The sequence below is a fragment of the Megalopta genalis genome, chromosome 6 (genome assembly GCF_051020955.1).
Source record: "Megalopta genalis isolate 19385.01 chromosome 6, iyMegGena1_principal, whole genome shotgun sequence".
NCBI lineage: Eukaryota > Metazoa > Arthropoda > Insecta > Hymenoptera > Halictidae > Megalopta > Megalopta genalis.
Window position 1 is genome coordinate 6,880,439 of NC_135018.1, and position 19,284 is coordinate 6,899,722.

At 39.7% G+C, this 19,284-nt stretch overlaps 1 protein-coding gene across 5 annotated transcripts in view; it reads left to right on the forward strand.

Annotated features, from left to right (window-relative positions):
* LOC117225885 (protein turtle homolog B) overlaps window positions 1-19,284 on the forward strand; it is a 763,215-nt gene that overhangs the window by 661,721 nt on the left and 82,210 nt on the right. For all 5 annotated transcript variants that reach the window (XM_076523091.1, XM_076523090.1, XM_076523093.1 and 2 more), the window contains 2 exons: window positions 1,848-1,978; window positions 8,336-8,495. In XM_076523091.1, coding sequence (XP_076379206.1) covers window positions 1,848-1,978; window positions 8,336-8,495 — 291 coding nt within the window. The remainder of the gene's footprint in view (window positions 1-1,847; window positions 1,979-8,335; window positions 8,496-19,284) is intronic.

Genomic DNA, 19,284 nt, shown 5'->3' on the forward strand with positions numbered 1-19,284 from the left:
ATCGGGTCCGTGGCATTCGATTCTTGGAGGCAGCGTGTTCGACCGGGATGCGGCCGTGTGATTAAGCAGGAAACGTTGGTCCGGTTTGGTTTAGCTTTCTGATCCCCGGCAGACTGCCCGAGGCCACCGACCAAGGAGGATTAACCGGGGAAAATTGATTTTGTTGTTGCCCGGCCCCGGCAGGGCAGTATTCTATCGGCTGCTAGTGGGAATTTAATTTGTTTGTGCTGAAAACGCTGGATACGAACACGGCTGTTTGCTACATAAACGATGTTTATTCTATAAACATATAATCGCCGGGATTCACCGTGCTGCAATCCCGAGCCCTTATTGCTACGTTCGCGAAACAAACGCTGGATCGCCGATTATCCGGAATTATTTACATCCGCGCTGTACGATATTTACGGTCTTTTCGTTCATTGGGGATGTTTCGAGTTGCGGGACGAGGTGGGGATGTTTTCGAGTTCATAGGTTCGACAGATTTCGATCCGTCTTTTGGGAGATTATCGAGCTGGATTTATTGTTCATATCTTTTTTAACACTTTAATATTTCTATTCAATATTTTATTGATATTTCATTGATATTCGAACATTTACGTTCACAATATTCTGCTATCCGAACGTTCTATTATCTAATAATTGTATTATTTAGATACATTATCATTTTGTCGAGATCTTGAATGAAATTTTTAGATAACAGATGTTTCGGTTTCGGGATATTACAAAAATAAGCCTACGAATAAGAGAAGGCTTTTACTTGTGCTGTTCTTTCATTTTTGACATTGCTGTAATTGGTACATTATTTATATATAAATATTTACATATAAATATTATATATAAATATTAACATATATAGTATATTATACTGTTTGTGTTAGTATTTATTACTTATTTATACTCTACAGTACTAGTACTAGTACTAGTACTAGTACTAGTACTACTCTAGGTCATCGTCCTACGATAAATTTTCGCGGAGTTATCGTTGGTCAAAATTGGCCAATTTTAATCCAAAATTTGTCTATACACTATAATTTTTTCGAGCTGTCTACAATAAAATATATTACAATTATTAGTTATTATAATTAATAATTAATATTATTATTATTGTTATATTTTATAATTATGATTATTATTATTATTATATAATTATTATTATATTGATATTAATATTGTAATTAATAATTGCAATATATTTTATTGTAAACTGCTTGAAAAAATTATAGTCTAGACATAGTCGGACAATATTAATATTTAACATTAATACATATTAATATTAAATATTAATATTGTCCAACTTTGACTGAATATTAATAATGATTATAATATTACGATAAAAATGAATTTCGAAGACTAGTGAAAAATCTCTCTTCTACATCTGCCAAGACGATATAATACCTCAATAAATAATACTTCGCCTCGGGTATCGCGAAAGCAATCTAATCGTAGATCATAAATTATAGTTAGGTACACAATGGGAGGACGAAAGGTCACTTAGGCTAGAAGTTCGGGCACGGCGGCGGTCCCGAATTCCCTGGGGCAGGCTCCGAAATGCAGAAAATCGCTTCTAAACACGCATCCCCTAACGGCCGCCGAAAATTCCACCCTGCGCACAAATCATTTCCATATGACCGGTTGCCCGGCATCCTACGCGCGATAACTCTCCGCTTTCTTGCGGCTCGTTGGCGCGCCACGTCGAAAACGCGGAACGTCGTCGCCTGCACCGTTGTCGACATCGTCGTTGTCGTCGTCGTCGTCGTCCCTTGAATTCGCCTCACCGGCTAACGCCAGTAAAACATCGTGACCGATTCTTCCCCGTTTACCGTGAACCTAAACCGTTGAACTTTCAGATGAGCCGGTGGTTACGCTGGAGCTCGGCAGCAATTTGAACCTGAGCGCGATCCGCGAGGGTATCGACGTCTACTTCGAGTGCAACATCAGGTCCAATCCGTGGGTCTACAAAGTCTCCTGGCGGCACAATGTGAGTTGATATTCCTGTCTCGAGTGTACAAGGTGTTACATCTACTAGGTCGTGTCGTAAATAACTTCCGTTTTCTTATCAGACATTTATTTTATTTTCTGTTTTCTTTCATTTATTTTTGCTTTTTTTATTTTCTTTATTTCGAACCCTTATTTGTTTGGCGAAAACAAAATCTCGTCTGTCCCGGTGACTCAAAGTGGGTAGTTACGAACAATAGATGCTACCTATCTGCATCGGAAGTTATTTACGACTCGACCTAATAAAACGGACCATCTAATTATCATCTCCGTAACCCCTTAACGCCTAAACCTACCACCTACCTACCTACCACCGCTGGTCAAAAGACTGGTCTCGCGTGTTTCGGTTTCAAATTGTTGAAATTGTGAAGATTATTTCCTAAGGAACGATTGAACCAACTTAAACCTACCACCTACCTACCTACCACCGCTGGTCAAAAGACTGGACTCGCGTGTTTCGGTTTCAAATTGTTGAAATTGTGAAGATTATTTCCTAAGGAACGATTGAACCAATTTCTTTATTCAAGCATGCATTATAATAAAAATTGCGAAAGTTTTAAATAAATACAGCCTTCTCATCGGTATAAAACAACATCGGTTAGTTACTTTTGGGGCACGGTAGGTTTAGTGATAACTCTTTGAGGCAGATGATTTCAAAGAAAATTTTGAAAAGTCACCCTTCCACAACAGTGTCAATAACTTATTAATACGTTCTGGCACGTTCGTAGCATTGCCAACTAATTAAAATATTAAACTGTATAACCACACGAGTAACTTCAACTTTTCCAGGTGAATTCAAATATATCCCACCATGCGTGAAAAGCTAAAGCAAAAGCTGGGATCGTTTTTAACCCACCTAACCTCAAAGAGTTAAGAGGGTGTTCTGACCTATAACGCGACATAATATAAAAATGCTATCCTTACTAAACAAAAATAATGAAAATCACATGCGCTGCGTTTGGTTAAACAAAAGTATTTTAGGGAAAAAATTGACATGCTCTATATTCATCGAATAAGACGTATTAAATTTGTTTCCTCTTTCGTTTCGTTTGCTCTTGGACAAAAAATTGTAATATGTCTTATTCGATAAATACAAAGTCTATTTATACTAAAGACAATTTAACCAAAGGTAATTGGTCGCACCACAATATAATCGACTGCACTATCCTATAATACCAATTTTTGATCACTCTTCAATATACAGTTTTATTGTAGTTTATTCGAAATCAACGGAATTTTTCTAGATTCTTTACAATGCAAAGAAGTTAAAGCACCATCCACACCGTGATAGATTTTAATCCTCTAGGGGTGGATTTTCGACAATTAACGTGTTTAAATTGCGAAGTGGTTTCATGGAGACACAGGCAGGCTCGATGGATGTTCCGACTATCGATACAACGGCAAACTTTTTGAAAACGTGACTTGCGTCGTTTCACCTCTATGAACGGGTTTGCGAGTGGATATGGGGGTGGTATAGAGGAGAGAGGACGCGTAGAACGGAGAGCGTTCGCCACGAGCCGGGCTAACGAATCTGTGACGCAGTTCGGGAATCGATAAATTAGAGCCGGTCCGGGTTCGGGTTCGGGTTCGGGTCGGGTCGGGTCGGGCTGAAGCTTAATCGGGAGACGAGATAAGGGGAGACGGGCTTGTGCACCTGTGACGCGAACTTTCCGTTTAAAATTTACATGCTGATACCGGCCGACCGGGAACCGGCGCGTAAGCGTTCTTTGAACTAATAGCTGCCGGTTACCGTCAATAAGAAATTTATCGGTGAATTTCGAAACTGTTGACGTAACCCTAAGCACCGGACCACGGCCGACGTTTAAACTTCCACGATACGGATAAGGATCGCCGCGCCTTCCCGACGGCCAACTTATCGGCGATCCAGCCCTTTGCGATTCGCGACGTTTGGAATCGAAATAAGGAATAACTGCTCGAAATCGTTCATTCCGTGCCGTTGTTTTCAACGCTAATTGAATAGCTAAAAATAATATCGATCCAGTTGAAAATTTGCAGTCGAATGGCGACTCTGAGGCACCGCTCAGAATTGTCGTATCACGTTTCAAAGTAGTTTGAATATTATTAAATTCGTTTATATTTAAAGAACCGTTAAAAATGTGGCTGTGAAAAATTGTCATATAACGTTTCAAATTAATTTGAATATTATCAAATTCGTTTATATTTAATTTTAATATTACAGAAATTATCATATCACGTTGCAGAATAATTTTAACGTCGTCAAATTCATTTATGTTGAAAAAAAACTGTTACAAATTGTCATATCGTGTTGCAAAATAATTTCGATCTCTTATCAAATTTATTTATATTTTTAAAAAAAACTGTTAATAAGCGTAACTATGAAAAATCGTCATATCCCTTTGCCATTTCTTTTCAATTATTTGTGTGACTAAGTTCCGTCGTTCTTATGTCGGAAGAACGTTAGTTACACCTATTCGACGGAAGCAAATATGACATTTTGGAAATAAATTTTCTTATCCGCCACACTGTGCGACGTACGCAATTACAGAAAGGAAATTCGACGACCGATTGATTGTCAAGCAGGCTTCGTGGCATCGTCGTCCTCTGTCAGCCTTAAGACGGAGACGAAGCGGTGTTAATACGATTACAGGGAAGCTGGCAAAGCGCGATTAGAGCCCGGGGAAAATGTGTATCCGCGGTTAATGAGAAGATCCAGCCATCGGCTCGTTTGCCAGCTGACAATCTCGCTGCTGGATTTATTTAATGATTAGTTGCGTCGGTGGGAGCCGGATCGTACATTATTAATCCGTTTGATGCTAATAAAGCGATACAGGTCGGTTCCGTGGTAAATATTGGTGCGATCTCAAATGCAAGAAAATTTGTAAATTAACAAGATCTGATAACATTATTATTTATTTCTCTTTTACAATTCATAATCTTTTAGTGGACGAAGAAAACTTCTTCTGAACGTTAGTTTTTGTAAAATGTGTGAAAATGAGATTTTGCGTAAAGGTCCGCGATCCAATAATCGAACACCTGCTTGCTCAATCCACGCAATTCGAGCAAAACGCGACAGAAATGAATCCTTTGCACTCGAAGCTATTTTACTACTAGATTTACGGAACCCGTAAAACGGACGGATCACTAATTCTTTCATTAACGATTATTCCGATTGTGAAGAGACATTTTTATTTATTTATTTATTCAATATATCTGTTATGAATAAACATATATATTTGAACTTAAACTATTGGAACAAAACAAGATAGCAATTAACGAATTTTTCTTTTAGTCATTTACATCAGGGTACCTCAACGTTTTATGATGACATTGAGTACACTAATTAGTTTGTCACATCCATGAAAGTTTTGTTGTACGAATAATTTCCTTTTTCGCCGCGTACTGTAAAGTAGTAGTCCTAAAAATAGACATTTGTTTTCCCGATCAATTCTCCGGCGAAGTTGAAGCCAGAGTTCGACGCAGTTTTCATTTCGTTCCATTTTACAAATGCATGTCGCACGCAACCGCACAGTGTCCGCGAACCGAATATAATTACGCTGCAACATTCGTGCAGCATTTGCAGCGTTCACAGGCAGATGCAGAATTTCACAGTTCACAGACACACGTTTCAAGCAGAATTAATAGAGTTATTATTTCGCATTGCTGTCTCAAATGCGTTCTCCAAAACCGCAGGAAAATATCCGTAATTCATTCGTAAACGAAAGCTGTCCTTTTTTTCCTATTGAGTACATCGACGATCAATTATTGATTACGAACAACGTGATAGGTTATTAGTAGACTGCGGATGATTGTGCGAAATAAAAATTTTCTGTACGAATTTTGAGAAACAGGAACTATAAATAACAATGTTATTCCTTCTTTTATTAATTCTAATGAATTTTAAAGAACCTAACGTAATATTCGTAAAGTTCGCTGATGGCTTCATTCTTGCGCATTTAATTGATCTATTTTTAGTATAAATGCGTTCCATCTTTAGTACTAACACTTATACACAGTAATTTCTCCCTAATTCGCGTTCAGATCGCGCACAAGAATGGACAATTTAGGAAGAGGAGATACGATTATTCGAGTCTTGCGTCTCGTTTTTATAATTGTTGACAATCGATAACTGTAAAAATGAGTCGGCTCGAATAATATCGTATCTCCTCTTCCTAAATTTCCCAGATTTGTGCGCAATCTGTGCGCGAATTAGGGAGAAATTACTGTAATTATAAATCACGAATGTCTAGTTATTTTGATGTACATTCCCACCGTGCATTTCCGGGGTTTATTTTTACCAGGGTCGTTGACGCGACCCCTTTTGTTTAGAGTCAGCTTGCGGATTTTATGGAGCTATGAGAAAAATGTGTAGGTGGAACACAAACCAGTGGGAAGATTACGAAAGATTACGTTAAGAATGCTGTTACTTTAATTGCAATTCATTGGGCATATTAAGAAAGAAATGAAACAACTATTTCGCTTCAGTTTGTTACAATTCGTGTAGACAATTTTTATCTTGCACAAGGATCAGCAGTCTATTCACGGTCTTCGTAAAATCCATGTCACCAACGAAGGCTTAATAAAGCTCTCAAAAAACACTTATCCCATTAATAAAGCAAGAACTGTTCGGTCCCGACGATTCGGATCAAAAGCTGTTCCTTATTGCACGACAGAGTCTCGGACGAAGCTCGGACGAACGACTCCAAAGTTGTTCAGCATCTTTCACCCGGCGCGAGAACTTCAATGGAAAATACATTCACGCATAACCATTACGATCTCCACACCATAAGGCGGAAGGGGATTTATTTAATACGAATGCAGACGCCGATCTTTGTGCCGGTATATTACTCGAGTTTCATAAATATTTCTTTGCCCGTCTCGGATCATAACGTCATTGTAGTTGCGGAAACGTCCGAGACGCGAGTCTTTGTCGATTCTTCGTTTGATTCGGTGGGTCGGACGGCGAGAAGAGGGTGGTGAAGGACTGAGAATTTCCGGGACCCTCCCCCCTCCCCTCCTCGCTCCGGACCAGTGTGTTTCGAGGAAATTCAAAGGAGCTTTCCAACACTCGAAAAAGAAGAAAACGGTGGACATTGTCGCGGCGCGTTGAGAAATTGAAAAACTGTCGGGAACCTTTCATCCCCCTTCCCCCTCGCCGCGCTTTTTTTCTGCAGCCCACCCCTCCCCCCGGCGCCCTTTTACCGCGAATTTTTTCCCTACCCGTTATGTTATTGCGGAGAAAAATGCGCGCCTGACTGTCCTCTCCGATGTCGCGCGTTAAATCTGCAATATCCGCTGCCATTTGCAACACCGGCGCGCACCCCCGCTACCCTGTCTGTCTCCAGGAGATCTTGCAATTGTAAATGAAAGTGACTGTGCACATTCACCGCGTCGAAGAATTTGCGGTTGTTTCTTTAAGAGAATCTGTGCTGGAATGGAATTAGATTAATCGATTTGGTTCTCATTCTTCGGGGTGGAAACAACCCTCTACGAGGTTGCTTTGTGACTTCTTAATTTGCCAATCAATTGTAGAGATTGTGACGAAAATTTGTTGGTAAGGTACGAAATGTATAAATAATAATTAAAGGATACTTCAACCAGTTAGTCGTTGCAATCTTTTTGGGAAAGTATATGTGCGTCTGTTACATTATTGAATTGAGGTTGTTATGAAATGTTTACTTTTAATTTTATTCCTAACATTCACGTGTTTACTTGACTCAACCAGTTTGCTGTCTTTGACGAGTACGCTCGTCGAAACACAAAATGTTACTATTTCCTCATAACGAGCATAGTTATTTACAACGAACAACAAGTCAACAGCAACGAATTACCTTCGTGATCCAACATACGCTACATTATAATTAATAATTAGACAGCGGATATTTATGCATTTATTTTAGCATTTTTATTTTATTCTTGCAATGAGTAATTTATTAGTGAACGAAGACAACATTGCTTTCATTCAGTTATTGTAAAATGACGTATGAAAATGAGAATTCGCATAAAGATCCGCAGTGCTAATAATACTGTATCTAGACTGCGGATCTTCGTGCAAAATAAAAATTCCTTACACCAATGGCAAGAAGTTGGAATTAAGCAGAAAATTATTTCATCCGTTACTAATTTTAGTAAGTCGCGAATAGCATGTCGGTAACGTTAAATGTTTCTGACGTTTCATCTGCCATGCGTTTCGTTCATTCGTTTCTCTGATAAACGCATGAAATCCGCAGTCCGTTTATGACAAAACGAGAACCGTTCGTATCCAGCTCCGACTCCTGGGTTGTTTGTTTTGCGAACAGTCCGATCTATGTACATGTATATATATATATATATATCTTTTTTTTTGACGTTACCTTCACAGGGAAATCCATTATATCATAATCCAGCGACCGGCACGATAATCAGCAACCAAAGCCTGGTGTTGCAAAGCGTGAATCGCAGCCGAGCCGGTATCTACACTTGCATTGGCAGCAATCAGGAAGGCGACGGAGAGAGCAATCCCCTGAATCTCGACATCAAATGTGAGTACCTGTCGCTGTGTTTATTTCGAGATCGATTCGTGTCCGCCGTTGCGAAATACGGACACAAGGATTATATTTATTTTAGTCGGTTTAAGTCCGACGTTATACGTTTACCAGGCGAGAGCGTGTTTTTTATTCGCGAGAGCGACGGTATCCGGTTAAAAACCGTCAACCCGTTTCGACGGACCTTCTGCCAGCTGTTTTTTAAACGTCACTGCGCCGGTAACACGGGATCGAGTATCGCTTTTATCATCCAGTTTCTCTAATCGATCTAATTTCTCGTTACTTTGTTCCATCGTTACCTTTGTTTGTCGTTTCTGTTTTCGTTAGTTCTGTTTCTCCAATGTCCTGTTTCTTTACGGTTCTGTTACTCGATCGTTCTGTCCCTTTATTATTCTACCTTTTTATTATTCTGTTTCTTCAATGTTCCGTCTCTTTATAATTCTGTTTCTTCAATGCCCTGTCTCTTTATTCTTCTGTTTCTTTAATGTTCTGTCTCTTCATTATTCTGCTTTTATATTGTTCTGTTTTCCTTTACTATTCTGTTGCTCGATTGTTTTGCGTTTTTATCAATCTCTTCCATTTTCATTCTGTTTTCCTGTCGTTCTGTTATTCTGTTTCCTCAATTCCCTGTTTCTTAATTATTCTATTCTTGAATAAGAATAAGAATAAGAAACGGCACATTAACCCGAGAAAGATAACCTACGTCGCAGAGGCGCCTGCGAAGACTGTTGATTTTTGTTAATTTTTCATAGAGGTCTAGTGATTTAAGTTTAAAATTACTTAAAATATAAAAAAATATAATATAAATGCATTTTATTTTTACAATAATGCCAAACCTTTAAAATGACTAGATTAACTTAAATAAATATCCATTGTTAGTATAAAATTGACGCCTTAGAAAAGCATGCGCCTCTGAAGCGTATGGTTATCTTTTACGTACGTTGTCATATGGTTATCTTTCTAGGGTTAAAGAAACAGAATAATATAAAAGCAGAACAATAAAGAGATAGAATATTATAGAATATTGAAGAATCAGAATAATAGGGAAGCGGATTAATGAAGAACCAGAGCATTGAAGAAACAAAATGACAAAAAATGCAGAATAATGAAGGGTCAGAACTTCTTTCTTAATTATTCTATTCTTGAATAAGAAGTTCTGACCCTTCATTATTCTGCATTTTTTGTCATTTTGTTTCTTCAATGCTCTGGCTCTTCATTAATCTGCTTCTCTATTATTCTGTTTCTTAAAATATTCTATAATATTCTATCTCTTTATTGTTCTGCTTTTATATTATTCTGTTTCTTTAATGTTCTGTTTCTTTATTATTCTATTCCCTTAATGCTCTGTTTCATTATTATTTTGCTTGTGTCTTGTCCGAGTTTCTTGATTATTATTATTATATATCTGACTGCATCTTTCCTAATTTCTGCACTAATTTTTTATGATCCTTCACAAGAAAAACGTGATTACATCTTTTTGTCATTTTTTGTCATTATCTTCAAATTTGCTAATCGATATTCTAAAATTACACACAAATCCGTCCAATATTTTCTTCGATCCGAAAGCTGTTTTAGTTACGAAGACGCCATAAACACGCGTCATAAAAATTCCACGTTTGCATTTTATGACACAACAACGAAGATCTAGATATGCAAAAGCAAGTGTTTGTGGAATACCAAGTGGTCGTCACGACGGAGATGTTTGTCTGGTAAGAAGCGCCTCAAATAAAACCTCCAGTTCGTTGGGGACGAAGGTTAAAAATCGTGTGAAAAGTCTCACTTCCGAGCAATTTTTCCGTAAACGAAGCAAACGTTGAGAACAGAATCGGCAAACGAAATGAACGCCGCCGACCGAGCAAGACGAAATAGCACGGAATCGTGGCATCGGCGGGCCGGGAGAAGGGAGGATGCATTTCATGCATTTTGCATGAAAATAGTCGCGGCGGCTGTCATTTCCACTCCGGCACAGTTCTGCCAAAGAAATAGAATTCTTTCGGTTCCTCGCGGCGGCGGAAGTTGTTACAATCTTCGAGCATCGAGATGCTTGTACCTGTCGGGCCGCACCGGGCGGAGTGAATTGCTGGGGTGGAGATAACCAGAGGGTAGATTCTCGGCGGCCGGCCTCAAGAAAACCGACTCTTAACCATTCGCCTTAACCGACTAATGAAACGTTTCGCTCGAAACTGTCCATCATCGTTCCCGCAACGCTGTCGTTCGCGGATTAACGAAATTTCTACGAAAACACTCGGATGTAATCGGACGGCTGAAAATTGATTTCATAAACATAATTTAGTACGTATAGCTGGGAACGCGTGCGCCAAATTACATTGATTTCGATCGAATTTGAACATTCGATTTTAGCCCGCGGATTTTGGACGATTTAAGCTCAGCGTGCGTTCGGCATCGTGAAATATCGTTTTCGCGCCGGAAAAACCGACGTCGATTAATTCAATTCGTTGCGGACCGGCATAGCCGATGATTCCGCAAGAAATTTAATTGGAGGCCACGGATCGTGTCGTGATTTTGCTGGACTGCGATGATGCTCGTTGCGGAGCTAAATTTTTGGCCGCGATTTTCGGAGAATACTCAATTGACCTGGCTGCCGATACTTGCGACTGCTGTTCGCCGCAATTCCCTCGGCTCGTTGTCATGGGCAATGACAACTGTTTCTTAACTCTCGTCTGAGATAGGACATAATTTGTTCAACAAATCGTTTTACAGATGCATAAGATCTGCATCCTAATTATCACATTATACAGGGTGTCCCAAAAATGTCTCGCAATCCGAAAGTGGCGGGTTCCTCAGATCATTTGAAGCAACTTTTTCCTTTATAAAAATTTTCTTCGAGGCACCGTTAACGAGTTATTAACGAAAAACAGTGACCAATAAGAATCGATGCGGCGCAGCCAATCAGCGCACGAAGCTCAGTTCCGCTCAGTGACTCGGTCGCCTCGCGCCAGCTGAGCTGGGATTCGACCGCCTCGACCGCTGGCGCCGCTGGCTCGGCCGCCTCGCGTCAGCTGAGCTGGGATTCGACCGCTCAACCGCTGGCGCCGTTGGCTCGGCCGACTCACGCCAGCTGAGCTGGGATTCGACCGCTCGACCGCTGGCGCCGTTGGCTCGATCGCCTTGCGCCAGCCGAGCTCGCCTCTCTTTGGTCACTGTTTTTCGTTAATAACTCGTTAACGGTGCCTCGGAGAAAATTTTTGTAAAGGAAAAAGTTGGTTCAAATGATCCGAGGAACCCGCCGTTTCCGGATCGCGAGATATTTTTGGCACACCCTGTATGTTGTTCATTTTATGTAGAACATTTTATATAAAACATTTTACGCGAAACATTTAATATAACAATTTTAATAAAAATTCTCTAGAACTTTCTAAGGTTGACCATTGTACGTAGAATATTTCAGATAGAACGCAAAGAGTACAGATCAATCACCCGAATTCTGTTTGTATCCAGAGTTATACAGATATTTAGAACGTTTTCCACAGGTCCGCGTCGAGATGGAAAGATCGCGGCTATGTTCAAAAAGATTCATTCCACCGCATTTCGTGGTCCATCGATTACGAATATTGCGGCGGCGAATAGAAAAATCAGCGAGACGAAGAAACTCGTGTCGAAAGGAGTCGCGGGAAATTTCGCCGGGGCGTTATCCGCGCTCCGCGCTGACTCAGATTTTATCAAATCCGCTCGAAGACCAAATAGTAGCGCGTTCCAGTCCGCCGTCGATTTCGCTTTCAATTTACAGCGCTCCGATTCCGAATTCTCCGAGCCGCGAGAACACGTCTTGCACACGGATCCCGGGCGCTCCTTGGTCCGTTCGAGAAACGAATTCCGTGAGGCGAGTCAAGAGAACCGCTCGCGAACCAAATTTTCCTCGCGTTGCCTCTGATTTTATGACCTCTACGCTGGGGAATTTCGGGAACTTCGAATTAACCACTTGCTGGCTGACTTCGGGACTCTGAATCTAAAGAATCCCGTTTATGGTTTTGGACCGACCGAGCGTGGCACTCTGCTTTTATTTCGGTCTTTTCATTTACGGTGTTCTTATCGACGGAAAAGCAGCGTCCGTGCAATCAGTTTCCATAATATCACTTTGTAATCAGTAGACTACGAACTTTTATGCAAAATAAGACTTGTCTGCATCGATTGCAAAAAATAGAAGCTAAATAGAACGTTCTTTCTTTCTTTGTTGGTGGATTTTATGCATTTATGACGAAAATAAGTAGATCGAATACAAAACGGTGAAACTGTTGGAAGAATTTCTAAATTACGTTGCATTCGTTTCAATGCAACGAAGTAATTAAAGTCAAGAAGAAATGTCAATCGAGGTTTTCTATCTTGCAAACAATGCAGAGAATTTTTATTTTGCATTGAAGAGAATTTTCATTTCAAATATAATACATTGTATTTCAATTACATTGTATTTTAATTATATCGTATTTCAATTAAATTGCATTTCAATCCTATTGTATTTCAATTACATTGTATTTTAATTATATTCTATCTTAATTACATTGTATTTTAGTTATACTGTATGCCAATTACGTTGTGTTTCAATTACACTAACGATGAAAATAATTAGTAATTGAATTAACTAAAAGGTTTGAATTATATAATTGAATTACAATGTGTAGTTGAATCACAATGTAATTGAAATACAATTTAATGGAATTGCAATATAAATGAAAAACAAATAACGAAGATACAATGCAATTCAAGTACGTAATTGAATCGCAATGAATTGAAGTACAATGTACTCAAGTTGATAATTGAATTACAATGCAATCCAATTACATCACTGAATTACAATGCAATCCAATTACGTCACTGAATTACATTGTAATTCAATTACGTACTTGAATTGCATTGTATCTTCGTTATTTGTTTTTCATTTATATTGCAATTTCATTAAATTGTATTTCAATTACATTGTGATTCAACTATTACACACACACACACACACACACACACACACACACACACACACACACACACACACACACACACACACACTGTAATTCAATTATATAATTCAAATCTTTTAGTTAATTCAATTACTAATTATTTCCATCGTTAGTGTAATTGAAACACAACGTAATTGAATTACGTCACTGAATTACAATGTAATTAGTACAAATGTTTGAGATGCAACAGTGTCGTGAAAAAGAGAAACTGTTGCAATGAATCTTATCTTTCCTGTTCTTACGGCACGGAACATGTGAAATTTTGCGTCACTTGGCTGAATCGAAGTGCGCCCCGGGTACGGTCGTCCGACGAGGAATGGGAGCAGTGGCAATCTCGGCGCCGTTGGACTGCGTCTGTAGGCGTTACAGGCGTAATCCGGTGTCTCAAGTCCCGGTGTAAGTTACGATCGGTCTGACAGTCGGTCTCGCCTCGCGCGTCCATATGCTTCGGCCACGGCAGATCGGTGTGTAATGGTCTTAACGGCCGTAAACTGCCGCGGCTAATCCAGCAGACGTTGCGCGACGCTCGCCGGCCCGACGACCACGGAGCATCGACGAGCGAGAGGGTAGCCACCGTCTGACACATGCCGGAATTCAATGCCGACAGGCAACGACCCGTGCCTTGTACCCGACCGAACGGCCGCGTGTTTGCCGAGTTAAATAGCCGTCTCGGCCGAACCGAACCGATCGTCGCGTTTGACCGCTCCGTTGCCGAAGCATCGTGCGTTTCGATCCGCGTCGATCATAATTATCCAATGACTTAGCGTTGCGCGCTATTAGGCAGCTAGGCTGTTATAGGTGCTAGGCCTGGTAAACACTGAAAGCGACTGGCCTCGGTTGCTTTGCGAGAATCCCCAGACTGGATTTATTTAGGTGCTTCGACGTTTCTGCTGTAGAAACGGAGAACTTTGCTCGATTGATTCTTGCGAAAGAAAGACTTTCGATCATTTTTAGGTGAAATCTTCGGAACCGGTCATTTTGACGACCTTAATTCCATGCATAATCATTTTATCATAATCATCTTTTTTATACATAATCGTTTAGACGTTGCTGAATCTGGCGGAAATGGAAATTCATTCTCTTGTTGGAGTTAAAATAAATAAGTAATAATTTCGGCAGAAGGCTACGTAATTAAATATTAGAAAGAGTGTTTGTTAGATCAATGTTCAATACACTATACTTCATTATGTTCGAATAGTGCGAAGAATTTTATATTGTCTCTTATCTTATTACGTCAATGTAATCCTCGACTTTTTGCGTTACGTTGCATTACTATGTAGAAAACGAATTCATAGTGTCGTTTCAAATGTTTTGTTCCAATCGCTAATGCTATCGTCAGAACTCTCGCGTTCCGATGTAATTCGGAAATCTTGCTTTTCTTTTCACTGCGATTTACGAGATTACGAAATTTAGCAATTATGAAATTACAAAATAAAATATTTACAAAGTTACAAAAATTCAGTATTTATAGAATTACAAAATGTATTTACAAAGTTACAAAATGCAGTATTTATAGAATTACAAAATGCAGTATTTATAGAATTACAAAATGTACTTACAAAATTACAAAATTTAGTATTTACAAAATTTTGGCTAGGGAACATTTTCTACTATTCTTAGGCTTCTTCAAGCTTAATTTAGTGGACATGTTCAGTATAGCCGACTTCTTTCGAATTCAAATCTACAAACTTGTGTTTTTCCATAAATCTCGACAATGCATTGTGGCGATTAGGGGATCGCATAGACGAAATGCGACCGGATCGCGAGGAATTGTACGCGTGTGCCACGTGGATCATCCGGTGGTCCGAAAACCGAAGCATTTCCAGTCGAGACGATGCAGTCTGGCGTGCAAGGTCCATCCGATGCATTCGGGATCGGTATGTTAGGCATTTTTCTTAGACACATGTCTACAGAACTACCCTAATCTTGCCATCTTACAATCTGCAAGAAATTCACGAGTTAACGAAGCAAATAAGAACATTAAAATTCCAACAGAACAAATAAGAGACGTTATTCTAACAAGCAAATAAAGACTATTAATCTCTCTCTCTCTCTCTCTCTCTCTCTCTGCCTCTCTCTCTCTCTCTCTCTCTCTAACAAACAAATAAAAGTTATCATTTTAATAAGCAAATAAAGGATATTATTCTAACAAACAAACAAAAACTATTGCTGTAACAAACAAATAGAAGACATAAGAATTCTAACAAAGCAAATAAAAGACATAAAAATTCTATATAATAGAACAAATAAAAGATATAACTTGAAGAAACAAATACAAGACATAAAAATTCTAACAAAAGAAATAAAACATATTATTCTAACAAGCAAATAAAGACTATTAATCCCTCTCTCTCTCTCTCTCTCTCTCTCTCTCTCTCTCTCTCTCTTTAACAAACAAATAAAAGTTATCATTTTAATAAGCAAATAAAGGATATTGTTCTAACAAACAAACAAAAACTATTGCTATAACAAACAAATAGAAGACATAAGAATTCTAACAAAGCGAATAAAAGACATAAAAATTCTATATAATAGAACAAATAAAAGATACAACTTGAAGAAACAGATACAAGACATAAAAATTCTAACAAAAGAAATAAAAGATATTATTCTAAAACAAGCAAATAAAGGATAAAGTATCTTCGTCGAGGATCAAAGAAACGATGTTCCCGCTTGCGTCCGCCTTTCGTCGAAAATTTCCGAATCGCCGGATAAGCTGGTTGCGCAACAAAAGCTGAACTCGCAGCAGCCCGTTCGTCTCGAACTCCGCTGCAATTAATACTACCAACAAAAGCAGTTAACTAGCGTCTCGACAAACACACGTGGCCTAATAAACTTTCGAACGGTGGCGTTTCCCACGAGCGATTCGGCGAAACGGAATTTATCATTTAGCTGGGCGCCGCGGCCTGGGCCGATCGCTAGTCTTCCCGAAACAATTAACGGCGAGCCCGTACCGGTTACCGGCGCGGCGGCGGTTCGTTAACGTCTCGTAATTCAATGTAACAATTACCGAACAAAATTGATACGGCCAGGACGAAACGGCGCGCATAGTTCTGCCACGGATGGCCCAGATCCGTCGAAAAACAAATCATTCCGCTCGGGATCTCCGCATGCGGCGAATACGCGCGCGCTCCGCTGGGGAACCGGTCGATTCGGACGCACACATGCACGCGTGCACGAACGCGTGCGGAAGCGTGCCGGCACATATGGCGGCTATGCAAATCAGCCAGCACCGAAACCGCTCGCAATGATTTAGAGGGGCCCTTAATGTCGCCGAAGGAAACTGACGAGCGTCGCGCGCCGCCCACGCGTGTCTTACCGCCCTCCGAATTGTTTCTCTGATTACGGGGATCGGCACCGGGATTAATTTCAACCAGAATTCGCGGTACATCGATGCGCCTCCTCGAAAAATACCAGCCCGCAATTTCCCGGATTTTTAACGGGGAGAACGCGCGGACGCGTTCAACGTTTTGGTTCGCGCTCTCGTTTTCGCAGCCTGTTTGGGAAAGCGGTTCAACTCTCTGGCCGCGGGAATCGTGTTCCATTTAGTTCGTAAACTTCTGCGGGAACGCTGTTATTGCGGTCTACCTGTATCGCGCGAGAACAACTTATTGCTTCGGGGTTTTTCGTTCGTTTTGCGGAGGCGAGCGACGGTCGGCCGGCCTTCTATATGGCTGCCCTCGTTGCAAGGTTAATACCCATTTTGACGTTTTTTTTTTGGAAATCAGTGGTTCCGGGTTGATTGGTAGTTTTATCGGTCGATCTTTATACGAGTAGCCCGAGTTGACGATCATTTAACACAGCGGGAAGCGCTGCTGGATAAAATTGACCGCAGAAGTGATCGAGTAAAATTAAGAAGATTGCTGGAGTTTCTATTATTTGCATAAGAAATATTAATTTAATTTGTGTTTTCTTATGTATTTTATTTCCAATGAAATTTGTCCAACTCCGCGATGTAGCTTTGAAATGATTACGATCGATAGAAACCGAGACATTGCTTGCAGCGGTAGGATGAATCGAAATGATACTACTGTGATCAAAAAGTAAGGTGAATTTGTTTTATAAAATGTAAATTCTTTATTTATTCTTCCAAATCAATTTCATCCCCTTCAAAGTAATCCCCGTCCGATAAAACGCACTGTTTCCGACGCTTTTTCCAGTCCTCGAAACAGTCGGAATAGTCTTTTTCCGGTATAGCCTTCAAGATTCGGTTTTTATCTCCTCAATCGTGTCAAAACGGCGTCCCCGCATTGGCTTTTTGAGTTTGCTGAATAACCAGAAGTCGCACGGAGCCAAATCAGGCGAATACGGTGGTTGCGGAACGATGTGAGTCGAGTTTTTGGCAAAAAAGTCGCGAAGAACCAATGCAGTATGACATGGCACCAATCGAGACTTGACGCGTTTGAGACACAAAACATCCTTCAAAATGGTTTGGGCTGAACCAAATGATATTCCAACACTATCAGCGAGGTCTCTTATTGTCAGTCGACGATTTTCAAGCACCAAATCTTCGATTTTTTGGACGTGGCCCTCGTCGGTAGACGTTGATGGTCGTCCAGAGCGCGGTTCGTCTTCAACGCGTTCTCGGCCCGCTTTGAACTCGTTGTACCACTTATAAACGTTTTTTTGTGCCATAGTTTGATCACCAAAGGCCTTCCGCAACATTTTCAACGTGTCCGCACAAGAATATTCGTTCCGCAAACAAAATTTGATGCAAGTTCTTTGCTCAACAAAATCACCCATTGTAAAAATCGAAAAATTCACTTTTGGTTGTTTACTAAAACACGTGTAACTCGGAGATAATTAAACCTTTTAACAAACAGACGCTTGGCAATTGTTATAGACAGTCCTACCAACCTAGGAAAAAAACAATTGCCTGCCTTCCTAATGTCCGGGAGTTTTAAATGACAATTTCACCTTACTTTTTGATCACAGTAGTATATGTAACTATATCCTTTAATGAATGTTGTGACATAAATGCGTGCATCTGACGAAAAGCAGAAAACATTAATGAAGAATTTGAAAGTACTTTCATTCTTGTCAACTCGACTATTATTTTTATTTTGAATCTGTAAAAAATTGTTATTTTGCTTAAAAATGTACAGTGTAATTACGTCACTTTTAACCACCTAAGAATACAAAAAATAAAGTGCGTCTATTGGAAATGGGTAGTTAAATAAAAGTAAAACGCAGTGAATTAAACTTATCCCTTTTAGTTTATTAATTTGATGTACGAGGAAGGACCGTCTTTACTCTCCTGATTGCTCCAGGAGACTGAAGACTATTCACAAAGACGAAACCAAAAACGTCACCTAAAGACAAAGAGCACTCTGTTCTATATACATATGAAATCATTGTTTATCTAATGGTACTCTGGCGAGACTCTCGGCGTCGATTCGTTTTTGTAACTTATATGCTAGAAGGAAAAACTTCTGAGTATTCAAAAGAGAGAAATAATTCAATAACGTCGATGCAAAAATAGGTGAACATAACATTAATTCCAGTAGAATTGGAATTGGAATTGGAATTGGAATTAATTGTGACGAGAGCTACTCTCTGTGTGCTAAGTAAATAATAGCGAATATTGTATAGATGTTTAAAGTACAATGGTTGCGCAAAGATTGAGGAATGATTTATAATTCAATTTAATAGAACAGTATAATTTACGTAGCCGCCACCTTTGACTTTTCTCATGGGTATCTAAATCTAAAAATCGTTGAACCCCCCTTTAGGTTCTCTCCTCCATAAAGTAGAATAGGTCGGCGGCTGGTCAGACGTGATTTCCAAGCAAGATAGATACTGTTCCGAGTCAGGATTTT